General features: G+C 37.9%; 1 protein-coding gene across 3 annotated transcripts in view; it reads right to left on the bottom strand.

Moving 5' to 3' along the window:
• Nucleotides 1–3,759: 3,759 nt before the first annotated feature.
• LOC132286481 (exocyst complex component SEC8) overlaps nt 3,760–21,447 on the bottom strand; it is a 31,682-nt gene continuing 13,994 nt past the window's right edge. For all 3 annotated transcript variants that reach the window (XM_059788828.1, XM_059788829.1, XM_059788830.1), the window contains 18 exons: nt 19,980–20,287; nt 19,736–19,899; nt 19,427–19,542; nt 17,012–17,082; nt 15,989–16,119; nt 15,866–15,915; nt 12,257–12,357; nt 10,599–10,711; nt 10,235–10,342; nt 9,677–9,874; nt 9,427–9,512; nt 6,932–7,127; nt 6,741–6,818; nt 5,624–5,725; nt 5,394–5,468; nt 4,849–4,944; nt 4,716–4,765; nt 3,760–4,351 (listed from right to left, as the gene is read on the bottom strand). In XM_059788828.1, coding sequence (XP_059644811.1) covers nt 4,264–4,351; nt 4,716–4,765; nt 4,849–4,944; nt 5,394–5,468; nt 5,624–5,725; nt 6,741–6,818; nt 6,932–7,127; nt 9,427–9,512; nt 9,677–9,874; nt 10,235–10,342; nt 10,599–10,711; nt 12,257–12,357; nt 15,866–15,915; nt 15,989–16,119; nt 17,012–17,082; nt 19,427–19,542; nt 19,736–19,899; nt 19,980–20,287 — 2,131 coding nt within the window. In that variant the 3' untranslated portion in view covers nt 3,760–4,263. The remainder of the gene's footprint in view (nt 4,352–4,715; nt 4,766–4,848; nt 4,945–5,393; nt 5,469–5,623; nt 5,726–6,740; nt 6,819–6,931; nt 7,128–9,426; nt 9,513–9,676; nt 9,875–10,234; nt 10,343–10,598; nt 10,712–12,256; nt 12,358–15,865; nt 15,916–15,988; nt 16,120–17,011; nt 17,083–19,426; nt 19,543–19,735; nt 19,900–19,979; nt 20,288–21,447) is intronic.

Genomic DNA, 21,447 nt, shown 5'->3' with positions numbered 1-21,447 from the left:
TCTTGGAAGAAGTGGCCGCGGGGACAAAAGTACTAACGTCCCGATCGACTTCGCGCTTGTCTCGACGAGTCTTTGTAGCTCGAAGAGCTATCACGGGCGCTGCGGCACTAGATGAAACCAAGGGAAGCAAACCCGAGGTACTGCAAATCTTCCCGCGAGTCGCTATCGACGTGTTTTTAAAGGGACGAAATGAGGTGTCACTTTTCAACAAAGAACGAGCAGGGACAGGAACTGGAGTGCTAACCACAAATTGCTTAAAATAATTGATCACTTCCTTCCAGTATGCTCTCGTTTGCACTCCCCATCGTCCCACTCGCGAGGTCGAGGGAACATAAAGAATCTGGCGATCTTTCAAGAGCTCGGTCTCCTCAGAATCAATGAAGCGTAGAAATCCCAAGGCATAGGTACTATGGTCTTAGCGCGCACCATATCCATAGTCTCGAGCAAGCCCTTGATTCAATCCAAACTGTCGAGCCACCTTATGGGGATTGTAAACTTTACCCACACCTGAGTTAGGTGGAAGGAGGGCAGGAAGGTAACCCGCAGTGTACAGAGCAATCATTGTCAAGGCTGGGGTACGTCTCAGATACTTGCCTGAGATAACCATGCCATCTTTTGAGGCACAACACTTCACCCGCGGTCCGTGAGTATAGGGACGAGCTAGAAAGCAACTCTCCCTATCAATATACTCCGCCAATTTCTTTTTTGTGGAATGTTTATGCCATTGAAAAGATCGCTTCAAACCTCTGTCCCGAGGAAGTGCTGTCGGGCGAGGGCCATAACGGGGAAAATGCTCATATAAGAACATTTGAAGGAAGATTGTGTTGACAGGAGAAACCACGCTCATACGCCCAATGGAGCGTTCCATCCGGGCATGCGCCAAGTCGAGCTCATGATAAAGCGTACCGAGAAATAGCACGGCTAAAGGAAAGCTGTTGCCGCAGGATAGCCTAACAGCCAAAGGAATACGATCCGGACACGGTCCATCATCAGGAGGACCTGGAAAAATGAACCTCGACAGCCAAGATAGAAGAAAAACGGCGAGGCGAGCTGAGTCTTTTCATTTAGGGCCATTGAAGGAGGCCTCTCCTTCTTGGTCCTGAGGAGGAAAGTCCCGAAAATAGTAACGAAGGAGCAACACGAAAGTGCATTTCTTTCCAGTCTCTGGAAACTCCTCGCGAAGGCCGTCATCTTGATAGCGCAAAGCGATCTTCTCGGCCGCGGTGACATCGCTGCGAAGCTTGGCAACGAGTTTGACCTCGTCTTCAGAAAGCACCCAGGAGCCAGGGTTGTGCTCGCCAAACACATTCAAACACATAAGTTGTACTACATCCTCTATTGTGGGGGTAAACTCGCCCCATGAGGTAACAAAAGTGTGAGTATCGCGACTCCACCGAGATACGAGAAGGGCAAGATCATGCACGTCTCGGGGGATGGTTAGCTCGCGGGTGTTCCGGACCGCGTCTGCAATCCTTGAAGCCTTCAGAGTCTCAAGAAACTCAGCATCAGATAATATGGCATCCGTCCATAGATCCCAGCCTCGGCCGTGACCGGTCTGATCGGTAAAAGCGAGACTAGAATGGGGAAAGTCACCACGTTCGACTCTAAATCACAGTACCGAACTAGGAAGGATAGGTATTCCTGCCTGTGCATAAGGCTCGCCCTCAAACAGGAATGTGCCCGCTGGGGTCTCATCCACCTCGCTAGGCTCATCGCTGTTCGCCCAAAAGGTATCCTTCGGGCCAAAATAGGGAGCAACTCGCCACTCAGCCATGGGAGGGACGTTAGGGACATCGTCGCGTAAAGCCATCAATGTTATCCTACCTCGAGTAAAAGTGGGGGAGGGTGAGATTTCTAAGAAGTCGAACTTGATTTGCACGATTTCATGAGAAAAAAACAAGTGTGGGCTTAAATAGTAGGGATCGATATCCCAAGCATCGCGCCTCTAACAAACGAAAAGACAGAGGCTCGACATTCGAAGCGTTGCAACTCGGCCCACCGGTAAAAAAGCGACATGTGGCCTAGGAAGTCAAAGCGACATAACTCCTCGAGACTGAAAACATGCGACTCTTTAGTACCAACAATAATGACGGCAAACCTGAACCAAATTAATAATTTGCTCGAGCTCTCCCTTGGTGACCTCGAGCTGGGGGGCAAAATGTTGATGACCAGCCACGATAGCTGACTAAGTGGTGCCACCTCGGCAACATAGGCACAACTGGCCAGTGCTGACTTGGCGTGCCCGCGGTGGATTAGGTATTCTCGAGGTACCTATCCAATGACAGAACTCACTGGTCGAGGAAGGGGACGCTACCCTTCCTCTACTGTGGACGCGCCCCACTCCAGTCGGATGGGCTCCTCCCCCCCTGGCTCGCTCGAGGGTGCTCTCTGAAAGAGCAACCTCGACTAACCTGTGTACACGTTTCCCTTCTTGGCAAAGAAGACTTCGGGATAGAACCGGTATGGGAACCTGCGAAGTCATGAAGGCAGGACCTCGAAAGGGGCTTATCCCTACTGAAGCACGGGAATCTGAGGACATGTGGATAGGTGGCTGAGATCTAAGGGGTCGCCTCAGTCCGAGGCCAGCACAAGGGGGAAAGGATACCCGGTATCTAAGCTCGAGCGATAAAGGATAAGCAATGCATTAATTGCGAAAGACATTTGATTAGACCCGCATTAATTAGGGAGCGCCGCTACCTCCTTTGACCGGGGGGCAAAGCGCCGCTACCCATCCATCAGTGTCTCATCCGTCAGAGGAAGAGACCATTAAACCTGAGGATAAGAGCGGGCTCAGCTAAAGGACCAAAAGATGTTGACCAAGGAGGAAAACACTATAAATAGGGATGTTAATCATCCTTAAACACAACACAACCACCACATTAACACTTATCCTCTGACAAGCTCGAGGTTACATGGTACCGAGGTTGGCCTTCCCTTTCTTAATCTTCATACTTAGAGAATCCCTTGTATTGCTTGGATCTCCACTTGGATACTGATCTCAGATCTCTTGGCTTACGTGGAACGATCTCCTCATCCTACTCACGAACCATCATCAACAACAGTTACAAGGCACTTTGACACATAAAACCCCGCACAAGATCGAATCAAAGAGAAAAGGATCCAATCTAGGCAAGGAAAAACCCAAAACCGACCTAGATCAGAGATCTACCCGGAGAAAAACAACAAATCCGTCCATGCGAGCCGAAAACAAACCTATCATGAGCGAATCTAGCCGTACAAAACCAAAAACGAAGTAAAAAAATATTCACAAAGCACATTTATTAAAACATGCCGAGTTTATTGAAGCCGTGGGAGGCAACTAGCACCTCCCCACTCCCATGGAAGGGAGCAGGGAGCAACTGAAGAAAAAGACGAAAGCTGGGATAGAGAGAGAGAGTTAGAGAGAGGTGGAAGGAATGTGTAATGTGGCCTTCTAACCGTCTGTCACTGTTTTTTTTTTAGTTATTCATGAAGTAAAAAATTGAGTATTCGAACATCTGTAGACACATTTTATATAATGTCTTTGTGTTTGCTTGAACTTTCAAGAAAAAAATAAAAAGGGCAATCAACACCCAATGGGACTTTTAGAAACCAACCAAAGTATAGCAATAACTCTTTACTCTCAAAGCAACCCACCAGTAGATAACTAATTCATGAGGTCCAAAGTTTTTCCCCGTAAAGGAGAGAATTGAAGCGAAAAATATAATCCTGCCTGTCGAAAGGTGGTCATTTGTCCTCGAAATTAGATAGGAAAGGAAATTACAACACAATTTTACTGGTGCCATTTTTATAGCAGCTCTTTATAAGAGTGGTAAAAACAATCTAAGAATTTTATTTTCTGTTTCTCGCATTTCTACTACTAACATGAATATTACATGTAACATCACAAGACATACAATGCACTAGCGATCTGTTCCCACCAACATTGAACAGAAGCCCCAAAGATTGTCTGAAAACAAAGCCCACAAAACTTGTACGAGTACTACGTATGAATAAAATTATAATAACAACACAACAATATCACCCTCATAACAGTAGGAATACGGTCAAAAATTAACGAAAACCAGGTGGCACGCGAATGGTACCGACTTCAAAGGAATTAACGAAAACCAGGTGGCACGCGTATGGTACTGACTTCAAAGGAAATAGCTCCTCCATCCAGTCCAAGCATCCACTATAAATAAGAATATTCAAGTTCTCGTACGCATGCTAGTCTCCATGTCTCGGATCCATGAAATTCAATCAATATCCAACTTGAGAAAGTTAATGGGATAAAATCTCTGTCACTCGATCCTGAGCATCAACTGGAATCTCCCTTCCAGGGACCTGAACCTTTAGAAGATTAGAGTACCTATAAGAGAGAATTTCTCGTCAATAACTGGAAGCAATGCACACGTGCTTGACAAATAACCCATATAGAGAGATAAGGAAACCTTTGAAAAAAAAAAAAAAAAAATTTGAGGGGAGTTGGCAACTTAGCAAGTGGCTAATGACCTTGCATATTTTGAATTACTTAAAATTATCAGTTGAACATTTGTCTTCTTAATTGAAAATAGTGACACGGGTAACATGATGAATAACGAAAAGATCAACATGCCAACCAGTAACCAACCCCAAAAGTAGGGTGTGGCTTGCTTTTTAAAGTAGGATAGGTATGTACTTATTCTTTACTAAAAACATATATCTAGATTTGCTGTAGGCCTGTAAGAACTCACTCTGCAACCGTGAACAACTGCTCATGCTCTGCAATGAAGGCAAGCAAGGCCTGCAAACAGTAGTAGAATAGTTATCTCTGATGGCCACACAAAGTTATAATATGGTGGGGAAGTATGAACTCAGATGACTTACCTCAAATGGCATGTTCAGCAATTCATAGTAAGTCCGGACACGATCTAACCTCAATTGTACAGATTCACTATCAATAGATGGGATAGCAGCCAGAGCCTACATAAATAAAATTAAGTTCGGGTATATTATATATAGTTTAAGAGAAACACAATAACATGAACAGATACTTATTCGCCAAACATTGGAATTAAAATAACATTCCATGCAGCGAGAAAGGCCATTTTTATCAGTAAGGTCAATGTGTAAGGCCAACTTCTCCACAAAGTAAATTGACTCAAGAGAACCTCAGTCTTGGCCATTTGTGTTTGGCTATAGGAGAACTGTTTTCAGAAATTATTAAACAATGGAATTTTATTTATTATTATTATTATTATTATTATTATTATTTTGTTGTTGTAACACACAACTTCCCCAATAATATAGTTTTATACGCAAAATCAGAAACCTTAGATACAACTTTCTCAAGTGTCTCCAATTTATTTGGAAAAGAGGAAAATTTTGTTCCAACCATTTAAAGACGAGAAATAAGATATGGAAAAATTAACCTGTTCTAATGCAATTGAATTCCGACATATCTGCTGAACCCCAAAAAGGTTGATGGATTTCATATCAGCCAAAGCCTAAAAAGACATTTTGCATTCTCTCATTAGTAATGAATTGGAGGAACATAACAGTTTCCAGCAAAATTTCAGTTAAATATAAGCAACAGAAAATTGTGTGCAAAGTAATTTTTAACTCAAAACTTCAGAGTAAGAAGACATGCAAAGTTGCAAACCTTGATGGATGCATTTGCGGCAATGCTACATATTCCACCAAATATATAATCCCGCTTTACTCCAGCAACAAAAGGGGCCATTTCCTCATCCCTACGTGTTATCTATAAGTACAGAAATGGAAGAGATAAGAAATTTGCTTCTATGTATTTTCACAAGGATTCAGAATTTGACAAAAAGTTGGAGAAGTGCATTTCAATAACAAGAGCATTTCCCTTCAAATTAAATTATTTCAACTTTAATACTTCTTCTTCCTTCTTTCTTTCTTTCTTTCTTTATTTATTTTTTACATTTCCCTACTTTCACCAAGATAAGATAGCATAAAGCTCCTAGAAATCAAAAGCACAGAACAATAGATGGAAAACGAATTAGGACAAGCTTCTTCCTGCACCAACAAAATTTCTACAACCAGGGTCATAAAGGTGTATGGTCATTCAGGATTTTCTATTGAACGAAAGTGCTTCAACTAACACTGAAGTTAAAATAATGCTCTTTTGGTTGCCAAAAGTAGGAATACAAAAGAAATTAAACTCTAGAGTGTTTAGAATTTCCATTATTTAGACATGAGGGAGAAAAGAAATAACTGCAGTCTACTATAAGCAAATTGATTTTTAAATTTTCTTTTAGAAGCCAAAACCACAAGAACCAAAAATCAACATTTACATATAACATTTTTTCTATTCCTACATTTTCTCACCTATCAAATAGACAAATAAAGTGTAAGCCTCTCAATCTTGCTACAACAATAGATTGTTAGAGTGGTCCTAAAGAGGTTTTGTTCACGAGGCACTTAATATTTCAATTCAATGGATGTTTACATTAGTATTATATTGAAAATCTGAATACTTTATTGTTCTTCAGTGGACCATACAGGGATTATTGTTGAAAGGGAACGTTTGGCTTATAGAATGATACTTACTTTTTTTTGCCAAGGATCTAGTTGGTGTATATTTTATTGAAATCACCAAATAATTATCAAACAGTTTGACTGTGAAGATGCATCTAAAACTCAAGATCGTAAAAAACAAAAGCACTGAATTTTGAACTTCACATAAACATATTTTCTGCAAGACTAATAATGTGATGATGTTTGCTGTACTTGTCCACAATAATACCCACCTGCGCAGTTAAAGAAATGATGAAATCATCAGGCTCCTCTGCATCTTGGTCCTCCAAGTATTCCCTACTTGTCATTTCCTGTTTAAATTGAAATTCTTGGTAACTTGAAGTATTACCTTTGCATAATTGCTTTCATAAATGCACACTGTAAATTGAGAATAAATATCAACAATAAAGTTATATTTCCAAACCTGCAGATGGAAAATTGTCTCCAACTGCATCTCTACACGTAAAACCTTAAGGCAATCTATTGCCAATTTTCTGTACTCTTCCGCAAATGATGGCAGATCTTTAGGAGGTACACTACTTGTACGAGTATGATGTGGGGTTTTCTGATTTATTTTCTCTTCTACTTGATTAGATGCCCTTGCAGATATTTGCCCAAGCCTGTCATGAGAAATGTGCCCCATATAAGCCACCACAGACATCTTACAACATAAACATATTCAGAAGCTGCATGTTCCTATTATTATGCGCCTAAAAGTTGATTTCATTTGGGAGTATAATATTCAGAGTGAAGTTATACTTATATTACATGTGCGATGATAAGAAACTAACCAATTCATACAATATGTTTTGACTTTTAAAGATATTACTAATTTCTATTAAAACAAAGTATGTTGCATACATAAAAAATCATGTATGTAGAATCACTGGAAAAAATCTAAACATAAGCTTTGCTAGATACCCCGAATATTTAAGTATACTGTATCCATATAAAAGAAATGGTTTGGTGTAACCTCAAATATACATAATGCAACACAAGCCTTCTCAGAAGATCAAGTAACATTATCTCTTAACTAAGTCAGGCATCTAGGTTAGCATCAGTTTCATCATTTAAATAAAAGGTCATGCAAGCAGTGACCATTGCTGAGTATTAACTGTAAAATAAAAGACTAGCTGCAACGTTAAAAGTTGACTTATCACCTGACATCAGTCCAAAAATCTGACAGACAGAAACCTTGTAGATAGACACAGGCAAATATAAAATATAACAATATTATCATGCTCCATGAGAATTCAAGGATTGCATCCCTGAAACTGTTGCAGTAAAGCAAAAGTTGGTGAAAGGAGATAGAGCCAAAGATTAAACAGTCAAGCAGTGCAAAGTTAATCCTGCATATAGTCCAGACACCACAAAACACAAGATGGGACTGAATATTATTGATTTGTTTGGATAAAATGTATTCTTGCGATTTATGGGAAAAATGTGTTCTTGCAATGTACAGAATAAATGCATTTTTGCGACCAACCTAGGGATTGCTACTGGTAGGTATATGGATCACGTGTTCACAATTTCCTACTCAAAATTTTGTGTTGTAATGCGTGTCAAGTCATACTATCACAAAAGAAAGTGATATGAAGAAGAACGATAAACACACCGCAAATCTCTCACTGCTCAATCACATATCTATGCAAAGGTAAATGGCTTTCAACTCTTTATGGAAACTCATTCAAATCAGAATTTTAAAAGGATTTTACTTACCACTCTACATGGGTCTCCTATATTGGCTACAAATATGGAATTATAGTCGGTCTAGAGTATCTCTCACAGGAGCTTTCAACTCTTTACATATTATTAAGAGAATTTATATTTTAGAGAGAGTTTTGAGAATCAATTGGGGTTCTTCTTAGATAACCATACTATATGATTGAGATATCAAAGCAAGTAGATAAATTGGGAATATCCATCAGAGCATCAACAGGATGGCTCATTAAGAAAAAGTTGATCGGACATCCCTGGTCATTGGAGATCAGAAGTCCATGGATAAACACGTTGTGTGAGGACTGAGGAGCAAGTCTGTCAACGGGTCAGCGGCTCGAGGATCTGGGGAGATCTAGCGTAAGTCTGAGTCGGAGGGACTAGGTGATTTTAGGTTAGGGTCTTGTAACTTAGTCTGTAACCTCTCTCATATAGTGGATTATGATCTGGTTGGACTAGGTCCCATGGTTTTTCCACGTACAAAAATATAAAATTTAGACATGTCATTAACTAACTAAATTTTCAATAAGGATTAATAGATTCAAAAAGTTAGTTGAACATATCAGAGCCTTGGGTAATAGTCCAACGCACACATCAGATACCTTGGTAAGAATTGAAAGCTATATTACAATGACCATATTACCAAGGCATTAGATACAAAAATGGTGTTCCATGGATCATTCATAAGCATATAACAAGAAGAATTTGGAAGCACACGTAAGCCCAAAAAAATTGCCTTCATGGTGCTTAAAGTTAGTTTTCTTTATCTTATGCAGTGCACTAACAACACCAAATTAAAGACAGATATCTCAAGGTGAGAGCAACTTTTTTGATCATTAATACATGCATTACTAAACAAATATTTTCCCTTTGAAATTAAAGTCCAATAATTGTCTTCTTCAATAATATGTTTCATTATGTCTTGGGTGTAGTTATCTGTCTAAGCATCCGATTTGATCAAATCCTGAACCAAAAGAAACAGGTGACATGGCAAAATATACTAATTAAGAGTAATACAAGTGTGTACTATGAAGAAGAAAGAGCTGCATTGTGAACAGAAACTGAGAATTCAGTATTTCTGACGCATACTATAGCATAGCCTCTCAAACTTTCCGTATATATATTCATTTGAAGCCAAGTGAAGCTTCATAAAAGATGATTTTAGGATCAGTTTACAACTTGCAACCAGATGAGACAACTTGCCTTTCTATTGAGTGTGCAACATACTCCAATGAATCACTTAGTGAAGCCAACAAAATAAGTTTATTATCATCACGAATTAGATTCTCCTGCACAAGAGCCACAATAAACAACGTTTAATTTTGATATCTCTATTACCACGAAAGATCCTTTAATCAGCAAACAGTGCATACATAAATTCCCAACACATGCATACCTGTAGAACTACACACACACACACATATATAAAGTAGATTCCCAACCTATGCAATACCTGCTTGATCGGCTGCAAATTCAATAATAAGTCACTCATTTCCATTTCGACCTCAATATTTTCAGCATCAGAAGCACCGGTTTCCATATTTGGCTGACCAAAAGAATTTGGTAAACATGCACTGGCTGGATCAAGTCGCATTAAATTCTCAACATCATGCCTCCCAATAAGCATATAACTCTGCTTCTCAAGAACTGCCTATATTACCAGGGAAGAAAAAGAGAAATGAATGGTAAGAATATGCTTGCACTAAGTCCCTCGCAAAAATACAACATATGACCTAACTGGTTTGTATTCTCCGTGTTGTATTGTCTTGGAATATTCTTTCTTTTAAAAAAATCTAATATACAAAAATAAGTAAATAGCAAGGCCTAGGTAAGACTTTTTCATCATATTTCAGTTTGAAGACACAACTTCGTAATTCTTCTGCATTATACTACATCAGTTACATATTTAAGTTCAACTAGAGTTAGTCAAGATTCAAGAATATGACTCTCAACAAAACACTATAAATGATACTCAAACTGAATATATAAGGAATTAGAGAAATATATGTACCTCCATGTATGAAGTCCGACATCTTTCATATGTTCTTTCGAGGAAAGTTTGCACATACGTCACAAGGTCACTAGCAAATTTAGGCATTGCTTGAGCCCAACCAAGCACCTAGAGTAAAAGATGTCTAACTTACACAAATTCAAAATGCCATGTAAAAAGTATAACTAAGAGATGGGAAACAGTTTATCAAATAACAATAATACTGCAAAGGCTTCCCCATGCAAATCAGGTAAATCAAATATTGTTATTTCTGCACTGCATAGGACCAGACCCTTTTTTGTTTTGAAGAGACACAAAAGTTAAAACACCCCTCTTTTTTTGTTCAGTAATAAAAGAATTTTGTAAAAAAGAGTTGAAAAAATACCTCTTTTGCTAAGAAATCTATAGCCAAAAGTCCCTGTAAGACAGGTCGCCCCTTCTCCACTAATGGTGTATAACTAGCAGCCGCATGTGCTCGGGGCCGAAATGCAGCTGGACCTGTAATAATTAATAACTCGTGTAAATCAGATATTATATGGTGGAAACAATGACAGAGCTAAAGACAACCCAAAATTCTATCATGCAAACAATTCCTAGTGATAAGAGTTAACCCCTCAAGGAAGTCAGATAATTTCTTAATCGCATAAAGTTAAAATTGTGTCAATTTGTTTTAGGTGTTAAATTATTTTTTTATATTCTCTTTTCCTAAGCTTGCAAATGCCAGGAAAAGATGTACGCATATGTTGCATTGTTTTTTTGTTTTTGTTTTTGTTTTTTCTAAACGGTCATATGTTGTATTGTTCTCAACTCATTATTTCCTATAGAAAAGGTCTTGTAACAATCGGGCACTTGTCATCCAACCCCAAAGCTTAAGTTGTTAAATGGTACTGCCTATCTGCCCTTATAAGCCAAGACCCATCCCATCCCTATCCGATGTGGGACAAGAATCTGTGACATTCTCCCCACCTGAACCTGAGATGCTCTCGTTGCGGTAGGACCATCCTGCCTACTTGTCCACCCTAACAGCGGAGGACCCAGTAATGACCTGGACACCTCCATGTGGGCACTTGGCAATGGGTTGGACGCTTGCCATCTGACCTAAAAGCTCAAGTTATTAGGTGATGGTGCCAAACGTGTAAAAGGATCGGATTCAGACCGAATCCGATCCAATTCCGATGAATAATTCATGAATGAATCCATATCCGATAATTCGATCCGTCAAGGGTGTAGCTTTTTTCACTTTTAAAAAAAGAAATTAATGTTAAAAGAGAAGGGCAAACAATGATCAGAATATAATGGAGAGAAAACAGAAGACAAATAAAATATGAAAGAAAAAAAGAGAATAAAATTAGATCTTTACTCTTTGTCAAAGAAAAAACAATTATAAGAGAAAATAGGGAGAGGGAAGAGGAAGAAGGATTATAAGACATTTTGATAATATGTAAATACTATATATATTATACCATTAGATAAATATATGTTTAAAATTATATATTATGTTGGATCAAATTATTATCGGATCGGATTGACCATAATCCATATCCGATTTGTTTACTTAACGGATTATTGGATTCGGATCATTAAAGGGTTATTAGAGTCAGATGGTCAATCCATATCCAAGTTATCGAATCAGATTCGGATCAAAATCCGATCCATTGACAGGTCTAGATGCAGCCTCTAATCTCAAGGCCCATCCCATCCCTATCCAACGTGGGACAAGAACCTATGAATAATAGCCAAAATGACATTGAAGCTCTAATTTTCTTTTCCATTCACTGATATAAAATCAGTGTGCATAACATATAAACATGTTTTGGTTCTTAGAGGTCATCTGCAATTGATCACATGACACCCATTTAAAAAAAATCCTGGAAAACTGACCCATTACCAATACCCATAAATCCATTTCTGAAAGAAAAATAATTTGAATCATTTGATGGACAGTACACTTTTAGCAAGTAGATGGCATACTAGATCAACAAAAATAAATTCCCAAACATTTGCTGTGAACTGATTGAAGTTTTAATAGTTCAAAGAACTTGCTTGATATGGCTTGCTGCACGCTTTTTCTGTAATCTACAAACATTGTTGGTAAGAAGTGGTCCTTCACGAAGTTCTCCACAAATGCTAGCAATCCGTCATTCCTGTGGTATTTAGAAGTGCAAAAACACAAAACCACATAAATAGAAACACAATGATAGAAAAGGAGGAAAAGCAACACCCATGCTCCAAATATTCACTTGGATCAGAAATTCAGAATGGTATATCTAAGAGACTTGTGCAGAACAATGGTAACGAGAAGGTGGAGGGAGTGGGAGGTACTAATATATCTATTAGATGCCTGGCAAAGTGAAGAGATCATGAGAACAACAATATAATCAGCTTGAAACAAGGAGCAATAAGAGTGAGCATATCTAGGCCCAAAGATATAACGTCACACCTTTATGAACAATTTAATATTTGGACATTAAGCTGACACTAAAAAGCAAATTTTGCGGAGTAAATTCATTTTACCTACAAGCAATAAATTTTCTAGAAATTATCTATAATGGATTCTTAATGCACAGCAAAGGATATTTATATCCCTAATAAACATTAGCTAGGAATAATCCATGCAAGGTTTGGTAGTGTCCAAAAGCATATGATGTCACAACAATGAATGCAAAAACAGTACTCGGGGTTGCCAGCAGTAATTGGAAGAAAGGTATGGCCTGCGTATCGGTGAAATGGACAGAACTTTGGTAGGATCCATAAGCATGTTACATCACACAAACGAGTAGTTCATCATTTAACTTAAAGCACAAACTGCTTCCGCTGCAACCCATGTAGAAGCAAGGTTACAAATGCACAATCAAAATGCAGTGTTTGTCAACAAGCTGCAGGACCAAGTTCCCCCATGCTCAAGTTGGTTCAAACTCATCATGTTGTTGGCAATTGGCAAAATGCAAACCAGCAGACACATGCAGTATGGATATTAAGCCCTTTAACATCTCAATATATGGCCAGTACAAGGGGCTCACCAAGGGCAAACGACCAAGAAGCATTCACATCTACTTGCCATCAGCAGCAAAACACCCTTTTATCCTTCGAGCCCATATAGAGCTACATCTTCTTCTAAATCTTAGGTTATCATCTTTCCTCACTAGATTGACTGATGTCCCCTTTAGAACTCCTCTTGTCCTTTTAGTGCCTTCAAATTGAATGAAATCATACATTACTGCAAATCCACAATATGAATCTCCACTCAACCCCAAACAAATACATCTACCAAACTACAAGATTGTGTGAAGCAAGTTTTTCAAGCCCATGTTATGACCTTTATGTTCATCGTTTTTGGAAACCCCCATCATGAGTTTCTGACGAACTTATCTATATTGCCCATCGTTTATCCCAGAAAGTGAAACAAGCTATAACCAGATAACAAAGCTGACCTTGCTTTTTTTATGAATATCATATTAACAAATGTTTTCCACTAGTTATATGTTCAGAAAGGACCAAAATTTGAGAGAATTTAGTTGCTCTTGCATGCAGCTAATGCTACCTCCCCATGGTGGAACCCTCTTGGCTTGGTGCTTGAACATAACATGCATGAGACTCTTTGCCGGGTATGTGTTTGTGGTGGGAACATATGAGAGATAGGTGTGGTGGCACTAACATTGCACTACCCTTTGAATATCACGTAGCAAGATTATAACAGAACAACTCAATCCAGAAGAGAGAGAGAGAGAGATCCATGGCAATGCAAAAATAAATGCACTACAAACCAGAGTTCACGCAGGAAAAAGCTTATAGTCTTACCAAGGGCGTTGTAGCCTAATGGTATCTCCTCTACCTCTCAAAGTGAGAGGTGAGGGTTCAAGTCCCCATATGGGAAAATGGGTGTGTGGACTTTCTGAAAAAAAAAAATGGGTGTGTGGCTTTTTTGCCAAGGAAAAAAAAAAAAAAAAAAAAGCTTATAGTCTCCACCACATCTGGGCTAGGGCTAGGGTTAGAAGTCCCTAGTCCTAGCAGTGTGCTTCAATTGTTTTATATCAGTCTCCATACAACGAATCGTTTTATATTATTGTGCTTCAATTGCTTTACATTAAACCAAGCAGTCCGATTAACAGTTAGTATTTCCCTTCATCTTGAACTGCAGTAATCCTTCCAAAAGAACTCTAAAAGTATATATGTAAAGGTTTTCAAAAACTACCATATATCTTGAAACCTTTGAAAAGGTTAAAACTCAAAACAAAATACAAGTTTTAAGTAAATGACCAGGATGACCCACACACATCTACTTTTACCTTAAACCTAAGGGTTTGATTTGGACACACATCAAGTGAAATACAAGAACTTAAAAAACCCAGCCGTCCCTCAGTTGGCCACCAATCTTCTTACATTGACAACGGTTTCAATGTCTCACTCTCCAAATACGTTACCATGATCCTTCTAAGTGTCATAATAACCGTATATCAGTGTGTCGCCACACTAAAACAACTGAATAAAACTCTATTCTAGCCCATCCACAATCTTCAAGAATCACAAGTTCAAGAAAACTCATCAGGCAGACAGACTGATTATACTTAATTATGTGCATCTTTCAAGCTTAACAATAACTCTTCAGTCTGACCAACTACTTGAAGTTGGAACGAGCATGAAGAAATTCACAATACTCCTTTATCTTTTGAGTTGTTCTGCTGGGTAGGTCGCTCAAGATCATTACCAGCTACATTAAGTTAGGTAATGTTTTTTTCATTTTAAGATAGATTATTAAAAAATAGTGGATGCTTTTCAACTAAGTAATTCAATTGTGTATCAAGTAAATTCTTATAACACTACTGATATTAAATTGGGAAGAAAATTATTTAGGAAAAAAAAAAAAGTTGGAAGAAAATTCTACCTTGAAAACCTTTAGCTTCATTTACAGTAATTTCTCAGCACCAACACTCAAATCAGTTAATTATCTTTTATAAGAAAACAAATAGTTACAACCACTAGACTATCATCAAGTCAAACTGCTTTTATTCCCCCCCTACTGCAAATTCTTATTCCAATTTTTTTTTTTTTTTTTTTTTTGATAAGTAACATTCTATTAAAGGAGCTCAAAGGGGAGCACACCCGAGGAACAAACTGAACAAAAACACTATACATATCACATACTCACACTATCCAAAAAATCAACAACATCAACTACAGATGTACATAATCACCCATTCACCCCAAAAAATAATGAACTCAAAGTAGAGTGCTTCAGCACCCTCAAATAAGGTTTCTGCCCATCATAACCACTCCAGATGTATTTCAAGTACAATTCAAACCTTACAGCTTCTACATGCTTAAGTATTAATGTAGCAATAATGTTAATCGTTGAAAGCTGATAATCATGTTCTGTTAAAATTAAGTGATCCATCAAAGCCAAACAAGTTACTAGGAATTCGACCAATACAGAAAGATAATGATAGGATACAAAGCATTATTCTCCAAAAGTTTCAGTAAACCCCGGTGAATTCTCAATTTCAGTCTGTAATGTGCAAGTGAAAAATGTGAAGAGTCGTAAGGTTTTTCACTTCCAAGGATTCTCATAATGTCCATGAGAACTGAGAAGTGAAACTGAGCATCAACATGCATCATGGAATACAAAAAAAAACGTGTAATCAGCTCAAAGCTTACCCAAGCTGAGAATACTTCTGAGGCAGCATTGAAGCAACCTTATCTGTGAACTGCAGACAAAAGAATGTCAGATAAGGCCAACGACTGCTGTTTGTATCCAAAGGCTACCATTAAAAAAAAAACCTGAAGAACTGGTCGGTATATAGATGCTGCTAGATATATGCCTTGTTCAGGTAAGACAGCCATAGACCCATAACCTTCTTGGAGGACATTTTGTCCTCTCCGACTCCATCCTTGGCGAATGAGATCAGCCCCTGAATAACAATTATGCACACCACCATAAAAGTTAATCACAAGTAGACTGTTAAAAGCCAATTTGCCAAAAGAAAAACAAATGAAGAGTCAAAATAAAGCAAAGAAGGGAAGAAAAAAAGAAAAGAAAAGAAAAAGCATATATATTGATGTGGATAGCAGCCCCATTACGATAGATGCAACATATAGAGTTTATGTACTTATCTTTCTCTCATCTTCCCACAACTTAAGGAGAAAAAAAGCTGAGTAAGCACCAAGTGTTTCTTCTAAAACAGCAAGACAATCACAATCAATTTCAACACTCATAATTGTGCCAAGCATGCTGACATTTATGGAATTTGGATATCATTGACAAACTCATAAAACTAACTATTGTGCTCAGGAAATAGGTAAGGATTCCCTTCATGACCATTTTTACCAAAACAGCTTCTTTCAAGTGCTTAACATGTTTCCAAACATCACTGTGTCCCCTCTTGGAAAGTTAGCAACTTAAAAGGCCTCCAATATATGCGGAAAAAGTTCATTGACTTGCTCTATAAATTTAAATCAGGAGGTTACAATTACTTCTTGATAGATTAAATTCAGGCTTTAAGCTACCATGCTTAGTCCACTCAGGCAACAATGGCATTAAAGCTTCTACTTCTATATAGTCAATAATCCATATACCAAATTATAACTGAAGACTTAGAATAATGATAGGGTGTTTTACGACAATAATGTCAAAACTGCATGGCCATGAAGTCTGTCACTGGTGTAAAATAGTCAAAGTTCAAATTGTAATTCAAGGGTATAGTAGAGAATGATTAATTCATTAAAATAATGATAAAAATCATTTTTTATTTAGAGAACTGAAACAGGTTAAGCAAGCATGAAAGAGTAAAGTGTTTGGCATACCTTGGTTAGGAATGGATATAGTAGCATCTGTGAAACGAAAAGCGAAGGTAAGACCATCTTCTGACCCATCCCTGAAACCCATAAGCAATAATTGTACAGCAATTATATGCAAAAAGGGAATACAAATGTAAAGTTACAACAATGTCTAACAGAAGGCTGTTAAATACAGTAAACACAATGATAAATGTCATTTTAGAAGAAGGGGCAGAGACATGAAATCTATCATGGAAGAGACAGCAAGATTTTTTAGGGAACCGAAGCTTGTATATTGTCTAACATTGATTTCCAAGTAAGAATACATGTGGACGTTTTTAATTCTGTTAAAAAGAAGGAACATATATAAAAAAAAACCAATTTTGCAAATCACACATATATTCCAATCAATGAAACTCATACTTCCTTTTCAATATTAGTAATTTGTTTTAATAAAGACTTCTATTACAATATGCTATCATTAGAGGCACATCAAATATTGGGCACTGATTTTCTATTAAAAAGTTGCACATACAATATTTGGACCTAAATCTATTTCAACTATAATAATAATATGTATTATGGTAAAACAACTTGCTAAATTGTAGGGACGGAAAGCCAAGGCTCTGATATGTTAGAGTGTGAAAAGTCTTACCGATATTAATTTTAATTCTATTTTTTAAAAAAAATTTAAATTGTTTTTGGGTAGTTAAGCTGATTGTGATTTTAATTTTAGTTTGTACGCGATAGCTTTTGCAGTCGACCATCACATATATAACCATGCATCTATAAAAAGTAAATTCAGAGCAGAAACGCCCAATTTTTACATGAAAACCCTAAACAGGAAAAACCACGGGACCTAATTCAATAGATAACAATCCACCATATCAAAAAGAAGTCACAACTAGGTTAACAGTTCCCACACCCTAGAACCCCTAGTTACCTCTTGAAACAGACTGGCATCTAACTCTCGGACTGTCTGTCCATTTCATCAATAGACTTTACTCCTCATCAATTCACTTCTCCAATGGTTGTCCTTCCTTTCAGTCAAAATAAGGTGACTCAAGCAATTTCTCTATTTTTTAGAATTCAGAGATAGTGCAAGTACTTTCTGCAAGCATTCCCTTATTCTGTATTTAAATTACTTTCTGAAGGAAACTCCAACATTTTTTCTTACTTTCACTTGGAAAAACAGTGACTCAAGCAATTTTTCTACTTTTTATAGTCTTCAGATATAGTGCAATAATACTGGGCTTAAGCAATCTGTCACTTGACAAAATCTGTATAGAACTTTCTCGTATAATAAAGGAACTTCCAGAATAAGGTAAACCTATTTACTCTTCAAACTAATCCATAGAACCTCAAATGATAACATTGATATCAGAGAGAATTCCACTACTGCCATGTAAAATTGTATTAGGGGTTGGATTTGGAGCCCTTAGTGATAAATCATGTGTTTAATTGTAAGTTGCAATCCTCCATGTAAAAATGAAATTTATTTTACACTGAATCCAAGACCTGGATTCAGGTTATACAAAAGAACTTTCTTAAAGAGAGAGGTCCAAATATATTATCATGTCTTACTGTTTGAAAACCCTACAAAACATGATTGTCATAGCGAACTACACCGACATAACCCTGGGCACCATTCGCCACCATGTCCTCAGTTTGGCAGTTGGCACCATTAAGCACCACAGCTGTTTGCTGTAACTGTAGCAACCATCTCCACAACTGCAGCTTCCAACTCTTGGCGTACCCAGCCAACAAAGGTGAAATGAGAAAAGAAACGCATACTAAAAGAAAATGCCACTGTGGCTGCTCACTGCACAACTATCAACTCTCTTCAGGTGATGTATAACTACCACGTGCCTTCAACCCACACCATCTGTATTACCTTATCAACAACCCAAAGAAACTTTGACATTACCCTACCACCGTCTCCCACAATCTTTGGTGATCATCAGTGTCATTATTAATACCTTGTCACTACTACCGCTTGCACCATCTCTGACACTCATTTCCAACTGCGATGCATATAACTATCACAACATCAAAGCCTTTACCTCCCACCATCCGTGGTAACTCATCACCAACACCTAATTTATCCCGTAATTATCCTATAATCACCTCATCCAGCTAGTCACAAGCATATCTACTGCATCCACCATAATTCATAAATTTAAAACCATCTCACAACCATCAACACACTAGCACCTTGCCAGCATGACCACCAAGCTAAACTACATATTGGAACCGTGACTTTAGGGTATCTGCACAATTTCCTTTTTCTGGCAACGAAGAATTTTTCAAGGAGACAAGAAAGAACGACAAGCTCATGAACAGAAAAACAAAACAAAATTATGGGCCCAAAAAAATAAATAAATAAATATATATATATAGATGCAAGAAAATCAAATAAAAAATGAACTTTTAGTTACTTGCCTCTTTTCTTTTGAAGGGACCTTGCTTGCAAGTCTAGCTGTTTGCACAGCAGCATCTGCAGACGCAGCTTCAGGAGTTGCTCGCAGAACTTCACATATAAGTTGTTGGCATTCACTCTATTAGAGACATTTTTTTTTTTGGTAAGTACAGCATTATAGGCAATTAATGGGAAAAAAATAAATGAACAATAAGACATTGGACTAGTATTTACACTTCCAAAACTGTTATATTCAGTAGATGTAAATTTAGCAATTGGACATTGGATTAGCATAAGAGTACATATGACAAGTACAACAGTAAAAAGACTACCTGTAAAACCGTAAGGGAAAAACCAACACTGTAGCCTCCAGTGTCACGAGATGCTTCAGTTTCAGGGTTCCAATTTATCTCTGCCGCCATCGACTTTGGTGTGTTCATGTCAAGTTGCTGAGAGGATTTTGTTTCCAGAAGCTCTCCAACAATAACATGGTTCTCTGAACAAGTACAGGAATCAAATTTATATTCAACATAAGAAGAAAAAAAGAAACACTGTAAACTTAGAATGATTTCTCACCAAATATTCGAACAATAATGTCCAAAATTGAACCAAGCAGCTCCTTTGCTGCAGCCTGCGCTGTTCCCATGGGAGCCATCACAGGTGAGACAGGGCTAACAGCTACTAGTGTACCAGCAAGCGACATTCCGTTCTGACGCTTCTGCTTTGACAATTGGTAGCTATTCAGATGTCCCTTTGAATAATGCAGACCTGTCATAGCACTTCGGGCAGCCTGACCAATGCCAGATCTTGAGCAATTGACATGTTCTGCGTGAGCTTTAATCTTGGTAGTGATAACCTCATGAACCGTGGGTCGCAATCTTTGGCTGTTTTAAAACAAAATCGAGGAAGGAAAGATCATCTTGACATACAAACCGGATACAAACTCATGAAATCGCAGTAAAAACTATTCAATTCATATCCAGTAAAAACTACATATAGAGAGCAACAAATAGGAAGAATTTCATGCCTATCAACTTGGTGGGCGAGCATACAAGCTGGTGGCCAAAACTGGCCCATAGAATGAAGAATGTGACAAGCAGCTTGATAGGGTCATCAAAATTTGAACGCAACACCTAGCAAATTAATGTGCAGATATGACAATTGACAGTGGGAAAGAGGACTCATTTGCACGCTTGACATGGAGAAAACACATGATCATGTTCACCACGGCTTTCTTCTGCACATTAAAGATTGTATGGAATTTTTATTGTAAAGAGGAAATAGATCAAGGAATAACACCAACAGTCCATGATCAATGCTGTTCCTGGGTTTGAGACATGGATTCTTTTTTTGATATGATGGAGGTTTGAATTATCAGCAGGATATTGGTGAGGGTTATCTTAAAGGGTTTAAGCTTGGTAATGTAAGATGGACGCCATTGTTGTTTCTCATTTCTTAAATGATGATGACAACATATCTCTTTACAGGGAAGAAAGACTCAATTGAGTTTATATCACATGTATTCTTATATGCTTTTAAAAAGTGGTAGGCATGACTATATCAACTTGATCAAGAATGAGACTATCCCTGTGGGGTTTATAGGGAACGCTTTTGACCTGGCAGATAATAAAGGGCACATATTTGAAGCCGTTATTGGGTGCTTCATTTGAAGGATATTTCAGTTTAAAGCCAACTATGAAAATCTTAAGAGGAGACTGACAAAAAGAATATCAATCTAAGGACGGAAGATGAAACCTATCAAGAATACCCTCTCAAGGTCACTACTTCATGTCTATCTTCACCACCTCAGCCTTAATAGCGAAAAGGTTGAAAAGTTTCAGCTTTTTATAGAGTGGTTATGGAATGATTTCAAATATAAATTTTTTTTTCCTTGGTAAAGTGGAATTTTTTTATAAATATGAAACATTATAGTACAAGGCAAAAGCAAGGGTATCCCTTGCAAGGAGAATCAAAGCTATAATTTTTTTATTGGAATACAGTGTGCTCTCCAATGCAATCAGGAGAACTTGGTGTAAGGATGCTC

The sequence above is a fragment of the Cornus florida genome, unplaced genomic scaffold, assembly GCF_030987335.1.
Source record: "Cornus florida cultivar Cherokee Brave unplaced genomic scaffold, ASM3098733v1 CherokeeBrave_3.0.0_Hap2_Chr11, whole genome shotgun sequence".
Lineage (NCBI taxonomy): Eukaryota > Viridiplantae > Streptophyta > Magnoliopsida > Cornales > Cornaceae > Cornus > Cornus florida.
The sequence above is the reverse complement of the archived record's forward strand: the minus strand, read 5'-3'. Positions and strand labels throughout refer to the sequence as shown.